Source organism: Nomascus leucogenys, chromosome 17 (assembly GCF_006542625.1).
Source record: "Nomascus leucogenys isolate Asia chromosome 17, Asia_NLE_v1, whole genome shotgun sequence".
NCBI lineage: Eukaryota > Metazoa > Chordata > Mammalia > Primates > Hylobatidae > Nomascus > Nomascus leucogenys.
In genome coordinates this window covers 57725202-57748778 of record NC_044397.1, presented here as the reverse complement: position 1 = coordinate 57748778, position 23577 = coordinate 57725202, and the positions used below count along the sequence as shown (strand labels likewise).

The 23577-nt window shown below is 42.4% G+C and overlaps 1 protein-coding gene across 2 annotated transcripts in view; it reads right to left on the bottom strand.

Annotated features, from left to right (window-relative positions):
• PKD1L1 (polycystin 1 like 1, transient receptor potential channel interacting) overlaps positions 1-23577 on the bottom strand; it is a 183584-nt gene that overhangs the window by 61296 nt on the left and 98711 nt on the right. For both annotated transcript variants that reach the window (XM_030796568.1, XM_030796567.1), the window contains exons 29-40: positions 22214-22324; positions 21941-22098; positions 20280-20380; positions 13919-14111; positions 12028-12111; positions 9996-10203; positions 7502-7608; positions 6480-6696; positions 3932-4105; positions 2141-2251; positions 1975-2047; positions 61-107 (exon numbers count right to left, since the gene is read on the bottom strand). In XM_030796568.1, coding sequence (XP_030652428.1) covers positions 61-107; positions 1975-2047; positions 2141-2251; positions 3932-4105; positions 6480-6696; positions 7502-7608; positions 9996-10203; positions 12028-12111; positions 13919-14111; positions 20280-20380; positions 21941-22098; positions 22214-22324 — 1584 coding nt within the window. The remainder of the gene's footprint in view (positions 1-60; positions 108-1974; positions 2048-2140; positions 2252-3931; positions 4106-6479; positions 6697-7501; positions 7609-9995; positions 10204-12027; positions 12112-13918; positions 14112-20279; positions 20381-21940; positions 22099-22213; positions 22325-23577) is intronic.

Below are 23577 nucleotides of genomic sequence, written 5' to 3'. Positions count from 1 at the left end.
AATCTAATTGTTCACATTTCATGCTAGAGGATTAGCTACTGTGCATAATGATTGATTTACCTTGCATGGCTCCTGTGCGTCTGGTATCCTTCTCCAGGAATTCGGACCTGATTCAAAAAAATAAAAGTCCAATGTATGATGCTTTGGGATGATACATTTAAAAAGGGTTGTTTAAGCAATGGGGAAAGGATTCCCTATTTAATAAATGGTGCTGGGAAAACTGGTTAGCCATATGTAGAAAGCTGAAACTGAATCCCTTCCTTACACCTTATACAAAAATTAATTCAAGATGGATTAAAGACTTGCATGTTAGACCTAAAACCATAAAAACCCTAGAAGAAAACCTAGGCATTACCATTCAGGACATAAGCATGGGCAAGGACTTCATGTCTAAAACACCAAAAGCAATGGCAACAAAAGCCAAAATTGACAAATGGGATCTAATTAAACTAAAGAACTTCTGCACAGCAAAAGAAACTACCATCAGAGTGAACAGGCAACCTACAAAATAGGAGAAAATTTTTGCAACCTACTCATCTGACAAAGGGCTAATATCCAGAATCTACAATGAACTCCAACAAATTTACAAGAAAAAAACAAACAACCCCATCAAAAAGTGGGCAAAGGACATGAACAGACACTTCTCAAAAGAAGACATTTATGCAGCCAAAAAACACATGCAAAAATGCTCATCATCACTGGCCATCAGAGAAATGCAAATCAAAACCACAATGAGATACCATCTCACACCAGTTAGAATGGTGATCATTAAAAAGTCAGGAAACAACAGGTGCTAGAGAGGATGTGGAGAAATAGGAACACTTTTACACTGTTGGTGGGACTGCAAACTAGTTCAACCATTGTGGAAGTCAGTGTGGCGATTCGTTAGGGATCTAGAACTAGAAATACCATTTGACCCAGCCATCCCATTACTGGGTATATACCCAAAGGACTATAAATCATGCTGCTATAAAGACACATGCACAAGTATGTTTATTGCAGCACTATTCACAATAGCAAAGACTTGGAACCAACCCAAATGTCCAACAACGATAGACTGGATTAAGAAAATGTGGCACCTATACACCATGGAATACTATGCAGCCATAAAAAATGATGAGTTCATGTCCTTTGTAGGGACATGGATGAAACTGGAAATCATCATTCTCAGTAAACTATCACAAGGACAAAAAAACCAAACACTGCATGTTCTCACTCATAGGTGGGAATTGGACACAGGAAGGTGAAGATCACACTCCGGGGACTGTTGTGGGGTGGGGGGAGGGGGGAGGGACAGCATTAGGAGATACACCTAATGCTAAATGACGAGTTAATGGGTGCAGCACACCAACATGGCACATGGATACATATGTAACAAACCTGCACATTGTGCACATGTACCCTAAAACTTAAAGTACAATAAAAAAATAAATAAAATAAATAAAAAATAAGAAGGGTTGTTTAAGGATTAGCAGGGATACTACTTTCTTCAGCAAATACTCTTCCTTCCTGACTCAGCCAGAATGAGTATTTCTGAGAGCATAAGGCTAGAACGAGGACTTTGGTTGATGCTTCAGTCCTGATATTGGCTTGGGCAACCCTCACACCCACTTGAGGCTGCCCTAAGGAAACATGGCAGCTTGAGAAAAATGTTTAATTAATAAAATAAATGGCACTAGCAACTAGAAAATGGATTCACTATCCATCTGACAAAGACCTACTTTACTTAGCTGGTGAAAAGTATTTATATATCACTCAGAAACAAAGGATTTTTAAGGTTCATATAAATGTGGGCAAATAAAATGGACAGATCATAGAAAATAAAATGACTTTTAAACACATGAAATGATGCTCAACATTACTCATAATAAACATAATGCAAATTGAAAGCAGAAGATACAATTTCTACTTAGTAGATTGGTGCAAAAGGCTCAGCCCCACGGAGAGTTTCTGAGAGTTTTAATGTACATTTACCATGGGGTGCCTCAGTCTGTGCTCCTCCTCTAAGTGGGCTGTGAGGCTCCGCTCGGGCAGACCCCGGGGCTTCCTGCAGAAGGAAAGAGGTGGTTCGCCAAGCGTGTTCCCCAGCAATGAAGGGGCTGCTCAGGAGAACAGGGCCATGAGGACAAGTCGCAGGTACCTTGCTGAGCCTGAAGAGCAGGGACAAGAGCTGGGCCCCTGGAGAAGCCAGAAGGGTACACAGGAGACCCACCCTGAAGGATCCAAGGGTGGGGCTGACATCCAACTGGTGCTGCAACAAACCAACAGCAGCCATTACATCAACTCAATATGAGTCCCGCTTAAAACGCAGTCATTGTGTAATCACAAATACATGTAATGTGAATATATACATTATATCTAATAAAAGTGCTCTCTTCATGAATCATGAATTTTAAGTTACAATTCAATTGATTGATTGATTGATTGAGATGGAGTCTTGCTCTGTCGCCCAGCCTGGAGTGCAGTGGCAAGATCTTGGCTCACTGCCACCTCCGCCTCCCTGGTTCAAGCGATTCTCCTGCCTCAGCCTTCCGAGTAGCTGGGATTACAGGCACGCACCACCACGCCCGGCTAATTTTTGTATTTTTAGTAGAAACATGGTTTCACCATGTTGGCCAGGCTGCTCTCAAACTCCTGACCTCAGGTGATCTACCCGCTTCGGCCCCGCAAAGTGCTGGGATTACAGGCGTGAGCTACTGAGCCTGGCCACAATTCAATTTAAATAATGCTTCATGTTCAATATTGTTCTAAGAAAAAAATAGAACTATATATAGAACTGATATGGTGGATACAAGCAGAAGGAATCCAGCAAAGGCCCTTCTACCCCAGGAGTGAAAAAAAACACAAGAAATCATTTTGTTTCTTCTTATACAAATCCTTTTGGATTGAACAAATGCTTGCCGAGCACTCACTTTCTACCAGGCATGTGCTCCATGGATTGAATCATGGCTACAATCCAGCAAGGCATCAACACCCACAAGGTACCGATGAACACAGAGAAGCGGTCAGTGGTCCAACATCAGACAACATGTCGGCCTCAAAGAAGAGGCCGACCGTAGGTTTCCTCACCACAGGCCCTGGTCTATTTCCAGGTGGACAGAGCTGTTCCCTTCCTGCTACTTGATGATATTTCTTTATCCTCTTTTTACAAATTATATGCGCTGTTATTTTTTTAATCCCACCAATCCATAATTGTTATTGGATCTCTCTGATACCTGGAGTCATAAAGGAGCCACTATGCCCAGCTGTCCCATGGACGGGTCGCTGACCTCCACCTCGGAAACGGACCTTGTCACCACATTCTCCAGCCGCACCACAACCCAGCGGTGAACCCAGTGGGCCGGGTGCATGAATGGCCATGATGTTGTCGTAGTAAACAAGTCAGTTTTCCCTCAGCCCACGGCCTGCTGTGTTGTTTTTTCCTCAGGAAAGGGAGAGTCTCCATTTTAACTGCTGACACTGATTTGGAAGTAATTTACTACATCTCATGAGGAACAATCAGACCAGAGTTGCCAGTGCAAACTGGCATCCTGAGGGAAAATGTGGCCATCAGAATGGTTCTACGTTCTTTTGTCCAGAGGTTTTATTTAAAATCTAAATGAATTGCCAACTTAAAAAAAAATTCAAGAGTGTCCTCAAAGACAACCGGTTGCCAGCCTCTCTGGAAAAGTTCTGCTGCTGGGCCTCGGCACGAGCTCCCACACAGCAGCTGCCCACCGAGCCAGCAGAGTCAGGGCTGTGCAGGGCCACCCAGTGCCACACCGAGCAGAGCCTTCCTGCTCCTTCTCTGGTCCCCAGGCAGCCAGGCTTGCTTCCCCTGGTTTAAACTTTTCTGGGAGGACTGTGAGCTTTGTTGATTTCTTAGGCAAAAAGGGGCCACAGTGTAGTCTGGAATCTGGAAGCTGCTGTAAGGAAAAGCAATGGCTCTCACCTGCTCTTGCCCTCCAGCAGCGACCAGGGCAGTGAGACACGCGTAGACGCACAGCAGGGAGAAGGACACGGTGAGGCGTGGCGTGTGCAGGTAGCGGCTGGAGGAGGGCCTGCTGTACACCGACAGCCAGACATGGAAATCCTCCAGGTACTCTGTGAACTTGCAATAGAAAAGCTGAAACGGAAAGCAGGAGAAGTGTTCCCTGATATGGGGCATTTCTGTCAACAAAGCAAAGTCCTGACTGTTAAGCAGCGATCGTCTGAGCAGAGACTGTGAGCTTTCTGGCTCTTCCATCCCAGCTGCTTAGCTGTGTACCAGGTGGGCTGTGGTGCAGGTAGATGGCACTGCACTCCCCACACTCTCTGGCTCTGCTATCCTGGCTGGTTAGCTGGTATTAGGTGGGCCGTGGGTGCAGGTGAACAGCACCTCACTCTAGGCCTCTCGAAGCTGCTCCTCCTTCCGCCTCCTTGGCAGCCTCCTTGGCAGCCCCCTCGCTCCAGTCACGCTCCTATCACGCTGGACTCTGGCCCACCTGGCCTTCCTCTGGCACCTCCTGAGCTTTGGCACATGCTTCTCCGAGTTTCACCTGCCTGGCTCTCAAATGCCTTCACTCCCAGCCTCAGGAGACCTTCTCTCCAGAGCTTCTGATCAGTCTCTCCTTGGTTCTCCTTCGTATTCCTAAGAGACTTCCTAAAACCCTTCCATTCTCAGAACTTTCCCTGGCAACATAGTTAATTTCAACTGGGCTTTGAGTGCACTGAGAGTGGGGCTGAGTCACCTCCACCTCTGTCCTCAGTAGCCCACAGTGTCTGGTACACAGTGGGAGATACGTTGCTTAGGAATTGCACTAAATTTTAAGTTCCAATTCAATTCAAATAATGCGTGGGGCTCAACATTGTCCTAGAAAAAACAAAAGTATATACAGAACTGCTCTTATGGAATATGAGCAGAGCACAGAAGCGAATGCCAGAAAAATCGTACTAACAGAACAAGAATATATCTTCTTTATGTAAACAGACTAGCCAACAAGCAACGCTTGATTCAAAACACACACAAGTGCTTATACGTGACTAAATTAATAAGCCTACGTTTCTCACAAAAAGCTCTCAAGCACAATAGCTGGAGGATAAGCAACGTATGTCTCCCGTTGTTAACCACGGTTCCTCAGCTAAACAGTCATTCTCACACAGAAACAATCGTCTAAGGGGAAGCCCCAGTTGAATGGACCTTCAGTTTTAGATGTTGAAGAATTTCCACATGCTGTGGCTGATTGAAAACTTGTTTCAAATCCTTTGTGATTATGTTTCTTACCAGCTTAGCAATATGTCCGGCCTGAAAATGCCAAGGCCTTGAGCCTGGGCCTCTCATCAAGGCAGGTGGCAACAGGTCAGGTTGGAAAGAAAGCCCAGTGGCCTGCAAGATCCGGCGACACTGGGGACTGTCTGAGTTCACTGGGCTGTTACCACTGTTTGAGACCCAGCTTCAGGAAGTACTCATCAGGAACACAGAGTCACACATGAAAGTTCCCACAATGTTGTCCATTACCATAACAAATGAAAGAAAGCTATAAATGCCCAACAGGTCTTCAGCAAGTGGTCATGCACAGTGGGCCACTACATAGCCCTGAAATGATGTTTTAAAAATTCATGAAGAGACCTACTCTAAAATGTTGAATAAGAAAGTGCAAAATGCAGCCAGGCGCGTTGGCTCATGCCTGTAATCCCAGCACTTTGGGAGGCCGAGGCAGGAGGATCACAAGATCAAGAGATCAAGACCAACCTGGCCAACATGGTGCAACACCGTCTCTACTAAAAATACAAAAATTAGCCGGGCATGGTGGCGTGCACCTGTAGTCTCAGCTACTTGGGAGGCTGAGGCAGGAGAATCACTCGAACCCGGGAGGCAGAGGTTGCAGTGAGTCGAGATCATGCCACTGTACTCCAGCCTGGCAATAGAGTGAGACTCCATCTAAAAAAAAAAAAAAAAAAAAAAAAGACAGAAAGAAAGTGCAAAATGCACGGCATTAGCATCACAATTGTGTGAAATGTGTTTGCATATAGGGAAAGATGGAAAGGACATGCAAAAATCACAACTTCCATGGTTAGTTTGTGAGGTTATCTGTTATTTTGTCACTTTGGCCATCTCCTGCCATCCTGGACCTGATCACATCTGTACCACATCTGTAATTACTCTATTGATAGTTATCTAGGTTGTTTGGGACACACGCAGGGCACTGAAAAGTCTTTAATTATGGGCCTCTGGACATCACAGACCACCAGCAACCATAAATTCCAGAAATGCTATTACAATTACAGAGAAGCATTACTGCAATAATTAATAATCGTGAAGGGTAATTAATCCATGCTTGGATGGCCACTTAATGAATGTATCATTTAATATTTTGGTATCTTGGTAATTAACTAAGAAAAGAGGAACACACTTTAGAAGAGTTCAAAGACACAACTGTGGCAAGCGAAGCAGAGACAGGTGCCATATGCTCTGCCGGTCGGCCAGGTGTGCCACGAGAGGCCACCTGGAGGGAGCCTACCTTCCGGAAGCCGAGTCCCCCTTGCAGACAGGTGAGCTCCCGCTCCACGCGACCATCATGCCTGCTGGCAGACAGCCAGCACTGGGCAGGGAAGAACCAGCCCTGTCCCGTGCGCAGCTCCTTCACCATCACGTGGCTGATGAACCAGCCTGGGGAAGGCCCACGGCTGTCGTGCCAGAGGCGGATCTTCCTCAGCAGGCCCAGCTGGGCAGGAGCGCTGGAGGCACACACAGCAGCGTCTCAGCCGGGTGGGTGACAGTGTGGTCCTGGCATCCCATCAGCCCCAATGCTTACCCTCAAGGCACTGATGGCCCACAGAAGGTGGATGGGACATGTCAAAGGTGACTGACATGCAGAGTGACATGTGAAGCCCCCTGGAACCTGGCCAGAGGATGGGAAATCCCACCAAGCACAGTGACCCTGCACTCAGGCCTTCAATATCCACCAGCTTTCCCAAATCAAAGTCACACAAATCTCGTTCATTTATTTGTCTCTAGTGTGGATTAGTCTAAAGTTAACCTTTTCTCTCTTAAAGAAGACATAATACTCCAAACCTATAAATATCATACATGAAATTTACCAGGAGAAAAAATAATTTAGTTCAGTCCTTTCATATTTTCTAAGACGCCAGGTGCTTGCATCCTATCTTGTTAAATTCACTCTTTCTCCAACCCATCTTTGTTACACCATGTGTCCTCGCTCTTCCAAACTGGGGACAAATCTAATTAAGGTCAGAAGGTTTAGTGTCATAGAAAACACTGATTATGAGCTTTACTGGTATGTAAAATCAGTAAGTCTTCTTCCCCCACCCTCCTTCCTTCCTTGCCTCACATAAACCTATTGTTTAATCTACTCAGAATAACAAACTGTAAAAATACATCATAAAATTGTTTGTATATAAATCGATGCTCACTATTAGAGACCAATGTTATGTATTCTACTGTTTTGTATTTGTGATAAGGTTACACCAATTCTGATTGGCCTCTCTTTCCCAAATCTAGCAGTGAAATATTTTGGAATACCTCAAGATAAAGGTGTGTCTGGAATTCCTTTCAAACAGGGGCTTCTCTGGACAGGTGAGCTCCTTGGTTTCTGACAGTCCATTGTCGCCACTTAAAACAATGTACACCTCAAAACAAAGAACAGGGGTAGGAACTCAGGCTATTTCACAGCAGACACCATGCAATGCTGGGCAGGGCTTCCTTGCACTTTCTCCCAGCGTCCCACCCTTCCTCAAAACCATCTGCAAGGTGGAGTGCCACAGCCTGGAGCCAGGGGATGAGGGGGCACTTCCAGTCCCAGGCTTCCCTGGAGAGCCAGAGGAGGGCCTCGAAGTGGAGCCTGGTAGAATTGGCCATTTCCTCACCTATTTGATCTAGAAAAGCCAGATCCCAACTAGGATTCGGGAGGGCATTTGTTTTTTCATGAGGGCAGGAGAACACCACAGTGGGCACACCATTTTCCTCCTTGTGGTTTGGCAGGGAGATGCCAAAGGAGCCTGGACCCGGAGTAGGGTACCCATGCACCTGCGGGCACACCCTGGGGAGACACATGCCAATCTGGCTGGGCTTGTCATTCCTCACTGGTATCTTCTGTCACGCAGAAATGAACAATTCTGATGTAATGTCACTTATCAAATTTTCATTTAAGAAAGGCATTGCTGTTTCTGAAATCCTTCCTTATTCGAAAGTGTATATTTTCTTTGACTAGTTTCTAAACTTTGTGTTTTCACCTTTCTGTCTCTAATGTTCTGGAGTTCATTTTTTGTGTGTATGATGTAAAGATTTAATAGTACCTTTTTCTACAAGGACAGCTATTGTTCCAAAATATGTTTTGAAACAGTGCACCCTTTCCTGTGGTTTGTGAGACCTCTAGTCTTCCCTAGAAATCCCTCCTCAGTACCTCTCCTGCAGTCACGACACGATCTCAGGTACTACAGTTTGAAAATAAGCCTGGATATCGAGCTGGGAGGCCCCTGCCCCGTTCTCCTCTTGAGAGTTGGCTTGACTGGTCTTGTAATTCTCTTGTATTCTTTTCTACCTGATTTTAGGATCAGTTTTCCAAGTTCCACAAAACACCTTCCTGGAATTATGAGTAGATTTAATTGGATTTAACCTCATTATGCCTTAGGTTTTCATTTGTAAAGTGGGTATATTAATAGAATTTCATTCACACTATTATTATTAATGTTATAGATTAATTTGGGAGAAATGACAAAGGAAAATCGGCGTTCTCATCCACGAACATAGCTCTTTATTTAGATCTCTTATGCATATCAGGAATAGTTCCTTCATGATGGTCCTGTATGTGGGGTTTGATGAATTCACTTCTAGGCACCCCACCATTTTTTACCGTGACAAAGAGGTTCTTGTTTTCAACTCCATGTTATAAATAGTTATTGCTGTTTTATAGAGATTATTTTGATGATTTTTTTCTTAATCACAAATTCAGCAAGTTTCTTTAATGTTATTAGTGCTAATCATTAGAGGGAAGATGCTTCTTCATTTGCTATGTAGACAACCTCATTCTGTGCGAAGAACCATCTCTTTCTCCCTTTTGGAACCTTATATTCTTGTTTTATTTCTTGCTTTATTGTTTTTACCAGGATTTCTAGCACAATGATAAATAGCAGTGCTGACAGCAGACATCCCTTGCAAATCATGCTTCATGACTAAATCTTCCTTTGTTAGGTTAAGAACATTCCTATGTGTATGCATTGCTTGTGAATATATACATGTATGTTTATCTGATAGACAATTTAAATATACAGTTGGTAGATGAAGGGCTTATGGTGAGTAAGGACCACATAAACTTTAAAAATGTGTTGTGTCCCCATCTATCCTACTACACTGTGGCACCCCATCTCATTCATCCTCCCATCTAACTCTTTCTCATCTACACCCCAATCCTATTGATTCCATAAAGTAACCATGGTTCCCTCGGGAAATGGGAGCGTGAGTTCCAAGGGCAGAGGGAGTCTCCCTCTCTGAGGGATTTGTGTCACACGCACTTCGAATTGCACATGGCTCTGCCCGGGCCCAATTTCCACCCCTGCAGACCTCACCTCCACAGCTCACCGCTGCACCACTGCTCCACTGGGCCCAGTGCTGGACTATTTCCTCCTCCACCGCATCCTGCTTCCCACCCCACCTTCATCCTCCACCAGCTCCTCTGGGACTGTCGTCTTCAGCCCCAAGCTCAGAAGAGTACAGCTCATTCTCAGAATCTCAAAGATCCACTCAGAGACAGAATAGACCTCCCGGGGCTGCTTTCCACAGTGGAGACAGAAGGAGAAGGGATTGGAGCAGCTGCAGAAGGTGAAGGGGTCTGCTCTTCACCCTGACAGATGTGCAGGCCAAGGGAGGGCAGTGGAAAGGGCAGGCAAGCCTTGCCTCAGCAATGAGATGAGGCTGCTGTCACAGGTGACAGATGGGGCAGCCAAATCACCAAATCCTCACTTCTGATGTTGACACTGCTTAGACACCATCAAAGAGTACCCCCAGATGCTTGAGCTACCTTTGAGGTCAACCTGGCCGGAGCTCGGAAGCCGGTGTCAATGACGACCGCATACAGCTGGTGGCCCGGCAGGGGAGCTTCTTGCAGAAAGATGTAACCAGCTTTCTTTTTTTCATGATGATCTACTTGTCTACTTCTAGCGACCAAAAATCCATAAAGAATCATAGAACCCATAATAAAAATACTGGGAAGCAAGTTTTCTGGGTGGCTATAAACAAAAGGAGAGACACAAAGAAAATTGCTCATGAAAATAGACATATAGGAAAAGACTGATTGCTACCCCTAGCCCCTTACACACAAAAGTCCCTGCTGGGCTTCACTGATACATTTTTACACTTGCTGGAAGCTGAGTTAGAAGGGCTTTGAAGGCAGGGAGCTGGCCTGTGGTCCAGTGAGCAGCACCCCACAAGCATGGACTCCAGAGCCAAAGAAACCTTGTAATGGACCAGCTCCTGTGCTAGGCAGCTGTGCCATGCTGGGTCTGAGGAACTTTCATTGTGAACTATGGCTAAGAATGCCAATCTCGCTGCTATTGTAAAGATTAAGCAATACAAATATACAAAATTCTTGAAACATGCAGGTGCCATTATGTTCCTCCCTCTCTCCCTCTCCTGCTAGCAGAACAAGGCTATGAGATGTTGGCGATGTTTTGGAGACCCTGCCTGTGCCTCCCACCGCCCCTGTGGATGGTGCTGCTTGTTCCCTACCTGTAGCCTCTACCTACCTGTTCCCAGGCACCAGCACTGGCTGGGGAGAGATCACTGGATGCCCACAGATCCATAGAATGACATTCATATCAGGCTGCTGTGCAGGGACTCTAACCTAACTGGAGTCTTACAGATTTCTGACGGGATCTCAGGGGGTGGGCACCAGGGTCTATGTCACAGGGGGATGTTGCCCACCCCATCCCCTGGCATTCTGCTCTTTGATTCCATCTGAGGATTGGGCTCTGCTCTTGGTTTCTCACCTGCCCTCTTTTTCCCCACCAAGATAGAGTCTGTTCAGAGCTCTGCCCCATGAGCTCTGCAGGGTGCTCACATCCTTCCACCTGGACAATACTCTGAAACCTTTCAGATTCTGGCCAGATAGCCCCTGTAGAACTTCAGGTCTTTCCTCTCTCTGGACATCTTCCAGGGCTGCTTCCCCCATGGTTTGCCTGAGCCCCAGTGGTGTCAATGCCGCAGACACCATGGTTGAGGCTGCTGTCTTCCGAGCCCTGATCACTGAATGGCCAGTGACCTTTTCTGCACCCAACATCTGTTGCATTAGCAATTCATGTCTTATTTACTAATTATCTGGTCCACCAACTAGTCTATAAAGTAATATGATTGATGAAATAATAAAGTAAGGTAGAGTTTCCTATTATATGAACATAAGGAGAAAAAAATTTAACACTCAACACCCCAGAAAATGCAGACTCTGCCCTAGATATTCATTTAGCAAATATTTACTCTAAGCATTGTATTAAATGTAGGGTGACACTGATGAATAAGACAGGGAATGTTCCTGTCCATATCAGCTTACATTCACTTTACTTGTATCTCAGAGTTTAAATATAACCATTTCATATAAAAGTGGCTATAAAAATAGTGTACATTTTAATTCCATTATCTAAAATGGGATACTCCAGAGAGAGAAAGAGGGAGCTATTAATAATTAGGCTATGACAATAAACATAAACCAGGACAGGCTCTTTGGGCATTATTGTCACTGTAGATATCAACCCTATCAATAATAATTGACCAAATTCACACTGAACTAAAAATAAACTTAAAAGTATGAAAAGCATGTTGACTTTCTTGTGTTTATAAATCTCTCATCAGTGAATTTAAGTATAGAGAGACAAGATATATAAGTATACATTCAACTATATAATATTTAAAGATAATTATCTACTAATATACACATTTCAAATGTGCAATAATATTAAGTAACATGATTTCAAGCACCCCCAGAATTGTATGTGGGCATCCTGAGTGAACAGTAAAACAAATAAAGTCTATGAAGTCTTTATGTAGGAAATGGAACTTACCTCTGTAACTTGGAAATTTCACTCACTTCAAAACTGGCCTTCAGCTTTCTCCTTAGGAGAGTGAATGCCGCGAGGCGATGGTAGCTAGGAAGGAAATGCGGATGAGGATTCAGAATGTGTGGAGAGAGCAGCTGTTGACACTGTAACGGCATGTTGGTTAAAGGAATGTGAAAAGGAAGAAAGAGTGCAATAATGATAACTTTATGACTAAGACCCAGTTTAAAAGATTCACCTGAAACCCAAGTTAGAAATGAGGGACTCTTCTGATATGCCAGAGTTCTTCACATCTGCGTGTTGGGGCACACGGCTCCCATGGAGGCTGTCCTGAGATGCAAGACTCCAGAGCACATGGCGGTCTTCATGACAGCCCTCCATGGCATGGCTGCAGCCTGAGGCTCTCAGGTCCCAGTCACAGCCTAGCTGTGCTGCTAGTCAAGCTCTGGCCAACTCCTCTGCCTAAGCGCCAATTCCTGGCATTACAAATATCCTACCCTGACAATCACTGTAAACACTGTCTCCTTTTTTAAAAATAAAGTCTATCTCACCCTCATTATCTTGTGAGCAGGTTCTATGTGTTATTGATTTATTTTATTTTATTTGTTTGTTTGTTTGTTTTTGAGATGGAGTCTTGCTCTGATGCCCAGGCTGGAATGCAGTGGCGTGATTTCAGCTCACTGCAACCTCTACCTCCCAGGTTCAAGTGATTCTTGTGCCTCAGCCTCCCAAGTAACTGGGATTGCAGGTGTGTGCCCATCTAATTTTGTATTTTTAGTAGAGATGGGGTTTGCTATGTTGGCCAGGCTGGTCTCAAACTCCTAACCTCAAGTGATCCACCCATCTCGGCCTCCCAAAATGCTGAGATTACAGGCATGAACCACCACGCCTGGCCTATTATTCATTTTTGTACTCTTGGCTCCTAAAAAAGTGCCTAGCAGAGAGTAGTTATGTAATAGAAAATGAATGATTGCATTAATGCATTTATCAATAATTTAATATTGAAGCAAAATATTGGGCCATTACCAGTAAGTTTGGATGTGCTCCTAGCAATGGCATGAGAAAAATTTAAGAGTGCAACATAAGAAAATCAATAAACAGCTATGAATTGCACTGATATGGTATGATCTGGATATATTTGCCTCCTAGCAGGAAATCACAAAATATAATGTCTTATGGCTTATTTGTTTTTTAAAAGGAAATGACTATTTGTTTCTAAATATGCCTAATAATTGCTTATCTCTATCCTAATGAAAAGGTAAGGGCAACAAAAAAGAATGAACTGGGCCTCTTATAGAATTGTTAGTCTGTCAGCTAGATGACAAATAATTTCTAATTTAGTGACATGACTCATATGCCCAGAAATTCCTGAGGAGGCTGTTCATGTTTACGCAGAGACTTTTCTTGCCTCAGAAAGCACACGATTACCACCAGGCTGTGGAGGGTCCTCTGAAGATGAGGGACTCTCAGAGCAACATGAGGGCATGGTGAGAACTGAGGGTCCCACCTGCCTGACTACAAATTGCATACTCAAAGGATGTCAGCACTTCTATGATAAGAAAACTGATAGGTTCATCTATCACTCATCCACTGACTCACGTCTTCAACAGACACTTAATAAACACCTCCTCCATGACAGTCGCCATGGGAAGGAGGAACACGAGGAGACTCTATAAAGCAGCCCCTGCTCCTTGGGAGCCCATACAGTGGGAGAACCAAGGCTGACACACGAACTGGCTACGAGAGAACTGACACAGGCTGCAGAGTTGTACAAACCAAGAGTGCTCCAGCTTCTTAAGGACAAGGTTCAGGAAAGGCTCTAGGGGTTGGGCCAAATGCAGAAGACAAGGCAGTCATTTACGAAAAGTCTCAGATTCTTTCTCAAATGTGTCTATACCTGCAGTTCACTTTTTCAGGAGAAGTTCCTGGTTGTGGAGAGAAATGTTCAGATTTCCACTCTCTCTTGTCCCAAAACAGGCATCGGATCCACTGGAAATGTACTGTATAGTTCACTGCCTTAGCTAAATATCTGTTTGGAGGTTTTCTGTCATAGTCAGCATCTAATAAGGATAAATAGCCTACATTGGCATCTAAAAAGAGAAAACATAAATAAAAAGTACAACCTGAGGTTTGCAGAAAGGCATTCTCCATTTCAAATGCAGACAGAATAGGCAGATAGGTGGGGACAAGGAGTAGAGATGAGCAAGAACTGAAAGATAGCATCAAATTCTAGCCATTTCCTGTCCCTGAAGCATTTAAATTTGGATTAAATCCACCCAGTCAAAGCTCCTGGATGCAGATATGAATTGAAGAATGGTAGAGAATTGGGAAGAAAAACAGTGTTTCTAGCATCCCTTATGTTCCAAGTGCCCCCTAACACCCTGAACAGGCCACACCCCCTGACCCTAGTGGGGATGGAAGAGGGTTGAGTCAGTTTCTTTAGCTGAAATTCAAGCCCACTTCCTGTCCCTCGCCAGTTTGTCAGCCAGCCTGAGAAATTTCAGTATACCTGGAGTCTGAACCCATTCTGGTGAGGACAGCACAATGACCCATGGAGTTTTAGCCTATAATTTTTTTTTATGTTTAGCCTACTTTGTATGTTTAGAAGCAGAAGTATTTAACATTCTATTTATTTAAAAATTGCCCAAGACTTTTTAAATAAATGATGTTGGGACAACTAGACATTAGCCCTTTGTAAAAATATGGGCATCTCATGCTATAAAAAATAATAATAAACATTAGCAAATCAGGTATCTAAATATAAAAGAAAAAACAAAAACAAACTGCACAAGTACTGAGGAACACATGAATGACTTCTTTTATAATCTGGACGTAAGAAATAAATTTCAAACGATGGCTCAAAATCTAAGAGTCTTACAAGAAATGGTGAATAAATTACTATTTTAAAAATAGCCCTAACATATAAAGTGCTCTTAAACATCAAGAAAAAACAAACTCAATACAAAAATGGGCATATATGAACAATTCACAGACAAAAAAAGTGGATAATGGCTTTAAATATATGAAAAAATACCCAACTTAATTCATATAAAATGCATATTAAAATGAACATTTCTCAATTATATGACTGGCAAAACTCAATAGCTTGAAAATACATCCTTTTGGCAAAGAAGTGGGAAAACAGGCAGCGTCAGACACTGCTGGACGTAAACGTGACAATACCTACCAAAACCACACAGGCATTTACCATTCGACCCAGGAACAGCCTATCTAGGAATTAAACTTGAAGATATATTCCTCCCCCTACATGTAATACAGTATATGCACAAGTCTTCCATGCGAATACATAGGAGACTGGCTGAATAAACTACGGTCCATCTATACAATGGAGAAGCACATAGCAGTTAAAAAAAAAAAGATATTGATGAATAAATACATATGGAGTGATTTCTAAATATGTAATTTAAGTAAGAAAAGCACAACACAAATGAGCGTAAGAAATAAGGGGAAATAATGTGGGTATGCATGGGCTTATTTTCCCAAAAAGAAACATCAGAAAAACAATTCCCATAAAATTATAATAATCGAGGCAGGGTGCGGTGGCTCATGCCTGTAATCCCAGCACTTTGGGAGGCCGAGGCGGGTGGACCACCTGAGGTCGGGAGTTCGAGACCAGCCTGACCAACATGGAGAAACCCGTTCTCTACTAAAAATACAAAATTAGCCCGGTGTGGTGGCACATGCCTGTAATCCCAGCTACTCGGGAGGCTGAGGCAGGAGAATCACTTGAACCCAGGAGGTGGAGGTTGTGGTGAGCCAAGATTGTGCCATTGGACTCCAGCCTGGGCAACAAGAGTGAAACTCCAGTCTCAAAAAAAAAAAAAAAGTATAATCATTGTTCTTCACAAAACTAGACAAAACAATCCTAAAATTCATATGGAATCACATAGCCAAAGCAATACTAAGCAAAAAGAACAAATCTGGAGGCATCACATTACCAGACTTCAAACTATACTACGAGGCTATAGTTACCAACACAGCATGCTACTGGCATAGAAATAGGCATGTAGACCAATGGAACAGAATGCAGAACCCAAAAATAAGGCCAAATACCTAAAGCCAATTGATTTTTGACAAAGCAAACAAAAACATAAAATGAGGAAAGGACACTCTATTCAACAAATGGTGCTGGGATAATTGGCTAGCCACATGTAGAAGAATAAAACTGGATCTTCATCTCTCATTTGATGTAAAAAATCAACTTGAGCTGGATCAAAGACTTAAATCTAAGACTTGAAGCTATAAAAATTCTAAAAGGTAACATCGGAAAAACTCTTCTAGACATTGGCTTAGGCAAATAAATCATGACCAAGACCCAAAAGCAAATGCAACGAAAACAAAAATAAATAGATGGGACCCAATTAAACCAAAAAGCTCCTGCAAAGCAAAAGAAATAATCAGCAGAGTAAGCAGACAACCAACAGAGTAGGAGAAACAATTTGCAAACTATGCATCTGACAAAGGACTAGTATCCAGAATTCATAAGGAACTCAAACAAATCACAAGAAAATACAAATAACCCCATCAAAAAGTGGGCAAGGACCTGAACAGACAATTCTCAAAAGAAGATATGTAGATGGCTAAAAAATATGTGAAAAAATACTCAACACCACTAAGTAATAGGGAAATGCAAATTAAAACCACAATGAGATACCATCTTACTCCTGCAAAAATGGCCATAATTTTTAAAAATCAGAAAATAATAGATGTTGGTGTGTATGTGGTGAAAAGGGAATACTTTTACACTGCTTGTGGGAATGTAAACTAGTACAACAGAACCAACCTAAATGCTCATCAACCAACAAGTGGATAAAGAAAATATGGTATATATGCACCATGGAATACTACTCAGCCATAAGAAGGAACAAAAAAATGGCATTTGCAGCAACCTGGATGGAGTTGGAGACCACTATACTAAGTGAAGTAACTCAGGAATGGAAAACCAAATATTTTATGTTCTCACAAGTGGGAGATAAGCTATGAGGTTGCAAAGGCATACGAATGACAAAATAGGACTTTGGGGACTTAGGGGTAAGGATGAGGGGGTGAGAGATAAAAGACTACACATAGGGTACAGGGTATACTGCTCGGGTGATGGGTGCACCAAAATCTCACAAATCACCACTAAGGAACTTATTCATGTAACCAAAAACCACCTGTTCCCCAAAAACTACTGAAATAAAATAAAATAAAGGAAACAAATGAAAACAATTACCTATAAGGACTAGGTGATAACAAGGTAGAAGAATAAAGCTGTTGAAAGATTTAGCTCTGAGACATACATCTTTAAATGTGCTTTAGACATTTGAACAATAAAAATGTCTCACAAATTCAAAACATAAATTAATGTTAAAAAAATGGGGACAGGTGCTGTGGCTCACGCCTGTAATCCCAGCACTTTGAGAGGCCAAGGAGGATAGATGACCCGAGGTCAGGAGTTCGAGGCCAGCCTGACCAACATGGTGAAAGCCTGTAATCCCAGCACTTTGAGAGGCCAAGGAGGATAGATGACCCGAGGTCAGGAGTTCGAGGCCAGCCTGACCAACATGGTGAAACCCTGTCCCTACTAAAAATACAAAAATTAGCTGGGCCTGGTGGTGTATGCCTGTAATCTCAGCTACCTGGGAGGCTGAGGCAGGAGAATCGCTTGAACCCAGGAGGCAGAGGTTGCAGTGAGCCGAGATCACGCCATTGCACTCCAGCCTGGGCAACAAGAGCAAGACTCTGTCTCAAAAAAAAAAAGGATAAAAGTAAGCCTTAGCATTAAGTACATGCAAAAAAGTGAACCTAGCTGTATATAAAATGTATAGCAAAACCCCACAGAGAAAATAATTAATTCAACTAACTTTTGACTATGTGCTCTTACTGTAATATATCATGTAAGAATGTAAAGTCAAAACTAAACAAAAAAAATCTAGAAAGAAATATTGAACTTTATCTGGTAGGTTTGTGATTGTTAGGGGTACAGGTGCTTAATTCTAAAACAACTTAGATTTAAATCGTTTTACTGTAGGATAGTGTATACTGTAGGATAGAGCAAAGTGAATTTTGCTCATTGGAAACTGGCTCTCAAGTTCTCGTGTTTTGGAAACTGGAATTCTCACTGTAGGAGAATGGGGATCTGAACACACAATGGGAGAAAGTAAGAAGGAACCCTGGGTGTTGGATTTGAATTAAGGCATTGTCATTAACTCATTTTACACACACACACACACACACACACACACACACACACTAAATCAATGACGCCCCAATAGCAATGAGCAAATGTGATGCGCAGTTCTTGTGTTCTAATGTCATCTCCCATCAATGAACCAAGCTTCATTGAGGACATAGCCGGTTCCAAGGAAGGGCTGGCCAAACACAGGATAAGCCAGGACACCCTGGTGTCCCAGAAAGTAAAGAAGCACTTGAGGATCGTGATGTCATGTCAAGAAAACCTTAGGAAGCATCTTGGAGGAGCTCCCACTGGAATAATTTGTGCATCAAAAAGTAAAATAATGGAAGTGAACTAAACACACTGAATTTTTTTTTAACACATTGAATTTTTAAGAAACACTATGCATCATAGAGACAAGAGAGCAAGAGTAAGATAGAGACTGAAGCTCTTCTTTACTGAAGAATGCCAGCTAATTCATGGTGGAATTAACAAATCACCATTTTGTAGCCTCCTATGTACCTGTATCACCCATGGGTCCTTAAGATCATGGGGTGACAGTTTGTAAGCGAAGAAGATACTAAGATGGTCTCACAAGTATCATCTCACAAAGGGGAAAATAGAAAGATTGGAGGTTCTTTCCCCAAGCAAATTACCAAACTTAGCACCATCGCCTATAGAACATGCTGCCAATCATCTGTGAACTGAATTTAATCATGAGGAAACAGGCAATTTCCTGAATGTACGACATTCAGAAAATAACTAACCTAAGCTCATTTAAAAAAGTCTGAAAAAAAGGCAAAAATTGGGAGGGTGTTGTAGATTTTTAAAGGGACTATATAAAAACACAGCAACAAAATGCATTCATGAACTTTGACCTACTTCTGAATAAAAGATATAAAGAGCTATAGAAGGCATTTGGGGGGATTTAAAAAATTTAAATGTGGATAACAGAATAGATATTCTTGAATTAATGTTTATTTCTTTTCCTTATGATAATGTACTGAGTTTTGTAGGGAATGCCCTTGTTTTCATGAGATAAAAGTTTAAGTATTTAGGGGTGGTATGTCATGGGGCCTGCAACTTTCTCTCCAACAGCTTGTCCTCTCCCTCAAAAACATCCCCCACCCACGTGTGCACACCTGTACACATGCAGATAAGGCAAATGTGCCAGAAATCAACAAACGGTGAATCTCAAGGAAAAGGATACGGGTATATGTTGTACATATTTTTCTAATTTTCTATCGCTTGAAATTACAATAAAAACTGTGAAAAAGAACACATGAAATGCAATATTAAAAAATACCATTGAGAATTGAATTTGATGAGCAATACAGTTTGATTCATTTTTAAAAGAAACAAATACTGGTTCTCAGAAGAAAATAACTATATCCCAGTAAAAATGTAGAGACAATGGGTCTGGCCCACTCACTGACAGTCAGAAGCCAGCTCCTCTCCAGGGCCAGGGCCTGTGGAAGTCAGTGTAAGGCACGTGTCTGGTGAGTTGCCTGTGGGTGCCACTTCAGCCCACTGAGCTCCACTTTCTTGCTTTTTTGGGGAGGGGGTTGCTGAGACTCAGAATCCTAAGCCACCAGGGGTAGACCATGGAGAAGGGGTGAGCCCCAAACTTCACACTCTGCCCCCACACTGCTTCAGAGGGTGTCCTGTGCCCTATTGATACGTGAGATACAGAGACGTCTCAGAAGTCCTAGGTCAACTCTGAGGTCAGGGAAATTCAGCAGAGGTTAGTTTGAGGGAAGCAAGGCAGGAGGGTGCCGCAGGCAAAGACTCAGACTGAGCATATGCAGAGCCCTAAGGATCAGGAGGAGGCGCCGGAGACCAGCTGGGAAGAGATGGGTAGGGCAGCGAGCAGCACCAGCCACTGTGTCACAAGGATGGCGCTCATCATGGGGCAGTTTCCATGTGCGGTATCTATAGTGGAGCAGTTTGTTTATAAGCAAGCAGAGAAAGGATTCTGATGTTTTTGTCATGAATAAAGAAAAACACCACTATATATGGTTATAGGGGATGTTTTAATCATGTAAACAGAATGGGAAAATAAAGCGCCTTGTTCACTGACCTTTCTGAGAAGCAGCAGGTATATAAATCTGCACAATTGACTCATCCCAGAAGTAGATCTGCTTCACAAGAAAATCAGAGGGAGTAGGTTTCTCAGAGAATCTAGGAGATAAAAACAAAATAGGGATTTCTCATTTTTTTCTTCTCTCTCAAAGCTTTTAGTCAAATTTCTATCAAGAGTTTACTCAATTTGTGCAAAACATCCTTCTCATTGAAAGGAGGTAGCCTGGGACTAAAAAGGGTCAATGTGCTTAATTCCACACCACCACCTAGTCTCTTAGTAAAAACGCCTACATAACACTTTCACCCTGCATCTCATTAAAAACAAACACTTTGGCCAGGCACGGTGGCTCACGCCTGTAATCCCAGCACTTTGGGAGGCCAAGGTGGACCACCTGAGGTTGGGAGTTCGAGACCAGCCTGACCAACATGGTGAAACCCCATCTCTACTTAAAAATACAAAATCAGCTGTGCGTGGTGATGCACACTTGTAATCCCAACTACTCAGGAGGCTGAGGCAGGAGAATCACTTGAACCCGGGAGGCAGAGGTTGCAGTGAGCCGATATCACACCATTGCACTCCAACCTGGGCAACAAGAGTGAAACTCCGTCTCAAAAACCAACAAACCAAAAAAAAAACAAACCAAAAACTAAACAGGGAGGGGCACTGCAGCACACACACGTATGTTTGCATGTTTGTATTAACTCTTTACCGTAACCTGTTTGCAGATAAAAGATAGCAAGCACAAAGCTAGACCAAGTAGTAGTCTTAGTAGTTAGACTCAGAAATTCCTCAGAACTGATTTGCCTTTTCTGCATGTGACTTAAAGAATTAAATTAAAATCCAAACTCTAAGCAGATGGCCACTTTTAGACATCGAATGCTCAGCTCATTTGGCAGAATGAGAGTCAGGCCAACAAGCAGAGATTAAACTGCGTGCCAAGGGCTGTGTGGACAGCGCCTGCGTAAGATACAGCCTTGCTCACGAGAACCCTTTAATCTAGCTGAGATGCCCACCTAAGCAAGCAGGAGCAGTAGAACAGTGAGCATCTTTGCCACATAGCCTAAACACACGGGGACTCCGAGAAGGAAGGTGATCAAGGCCCTGCCCATCCAGACCTCCAATGAACTCTGCAGACTGGAGGTTTCCATTAGCACCTTTGCTGTAGAATTTCAAAGAATCTTTTCAATAGTCACTTACCTTCCCAATAGTCAATTACCTTCCCAGGTAATTTATTTATTAACTGGGGCCTATACAAGTTTCATGAACTCAACATTCCTGAGAAAAATAATTATTTTATCAAGTTTCGTTAGATATATACATTTAAACACATTTTCTCCTTTTGGAAAAATAAAAAAAAATCTTGCTTGGACCTATACTGAAAGAATTAGATTTCTAAATGAGACTGTATGCATTATCACTAATAATTATAATGCTTCTCATTCTAATAATGTTAACAGGCAGGAATCCAAACTCAAAAACCAAAGTCAGGAAGCTTACCGTCTGAACAGCAGAATAGATAACAATTTCTTTAAACAATGAGCCTCATTATTGCTTTAAAAACACAATTTAATTCACTGATTTTTTTTCACAAAACATTCTTACGGACAATATGTCTTACTCCAATCTCATTCTCATTGTAGCTGTTACCATCAACACACCTTACTAGCAACATGACGGGAAATGCCCTTGTAACAGGTTTGGAAAATTCAATTTCTATCTGTAGAGATTCCTGGGGGTTTTCAGAAAGCTCAGTGAACTGATGGAGATTCACTTTATCCCGAAGTAATACAAATGTTGTTTTATTTCTCCTATTATCCTGTCATCACAAAGAAAACAAGTTAAGTAAAATTTGCCTTTGGTAAAATAAACACATTAAAAATCAGCCAGCACAGCCTAAATGAAGTAGAGATACTGAGAAAGGCTCTCCTTACCAGGCCATCCTCCTTCCCAAACTCGACCATCACGGGTTTCCTTAGCCACTGCCTGTTGATGGGTCTTCTGCTGGAGCAGGTATAGAGGTTGAGGCCCACAACTCCACCAATCTTGGGGAACAAAGACCATCTCAGAGCAAATGACAGCAAGCAATGGGCTTAAGTGAGAAAAGCAGCAAACCAAAGTATCGTGGTGCTGCTATTACACTTACATAAAATTATATGCCTGATATTAGAAGCTAGCATACAAAAATAAACCAGTTTTACTAGTCAGGATGGCAGGATTGGAATGAATATAATGCTTCATTTGCATCATTCTTATTAAAATTAATAATTTCTAAAGTATTTTGAAGTATTTTTTATTTTAAAAGCTAATACAAAAGAAATATCTGCTCATTGTAGATAATCAGGAAGGTATAGAAAAGTATAAAGAGTGAAGAATAGCTATTCTATAGTCCCATTGCTCATAGAAATCATATTTCAGGATGTTGAGTATCAAATTTTGCTATGTAATAGAGTACATATTTGGCAGACAATTTAGTTGTCTATATCTGTATCTATATCTATATCTATATTTTTTTGACACAGAGTCTTGCTCCATCGCCCAGGCTGGAGTGCAGTGGTGCAGTCTCGGCTCACTGCAACTTCTGCCTCCCAGGTTCAAGCGATTCTCCTGCCTCAGCCTCCCGAGTAGCTGGGACTACAGGCACGTGCCATCATACCTGGCTAATTTTTGTATTTTTAGTAGAGACGGATGTTTCACCATGTTGGTCAGGCTGGTCTTGAACTCCTGACCTTACTTGATCCACTCACCTCAGCCTCCCAAACTGCTGGGATTACAGGCGTGAGCCACCGTGCCCGGCCTCAGTTGTCTATATTTTTGCAGTCTTCTCAAATTACTAAAATTCCCTGATTGACATAATATCAATTAGCTATATATGAACTCTATCCCTATGTTGAACACTTAGGTACATTTCTATTTGAGTCATAATAATATTGGTTTGAGTAAATAAATAAGACATCTTGTTCTGAACAAATCTTTTCTAATGTTGCTAGTGTAGAGTCTTAGAAGTGTAACAGTGTAGGCCAGGTTGTTGCTGGATGCCTAGTTGACAAAGCGCTTTCCAAAAGGTCACACTGACGAACGCCCTGGTTTACTCACTGCACCTCCACAAGCAGTAAGTGTTTTTAAGTAATTGCACTTTTGTAAGTTAAAAAAATCATTTTAATTTGTGTTTTTTATTGCTTGTTAGTTTGAATTATTTTCATATGCTGATTAGCCATTTCCATTTCCATTTAAAAAAGCAAATGCTGTAAAAGATGAGCATTTTTTTTTACCAAAATAAGATGTACCTCATTAATTT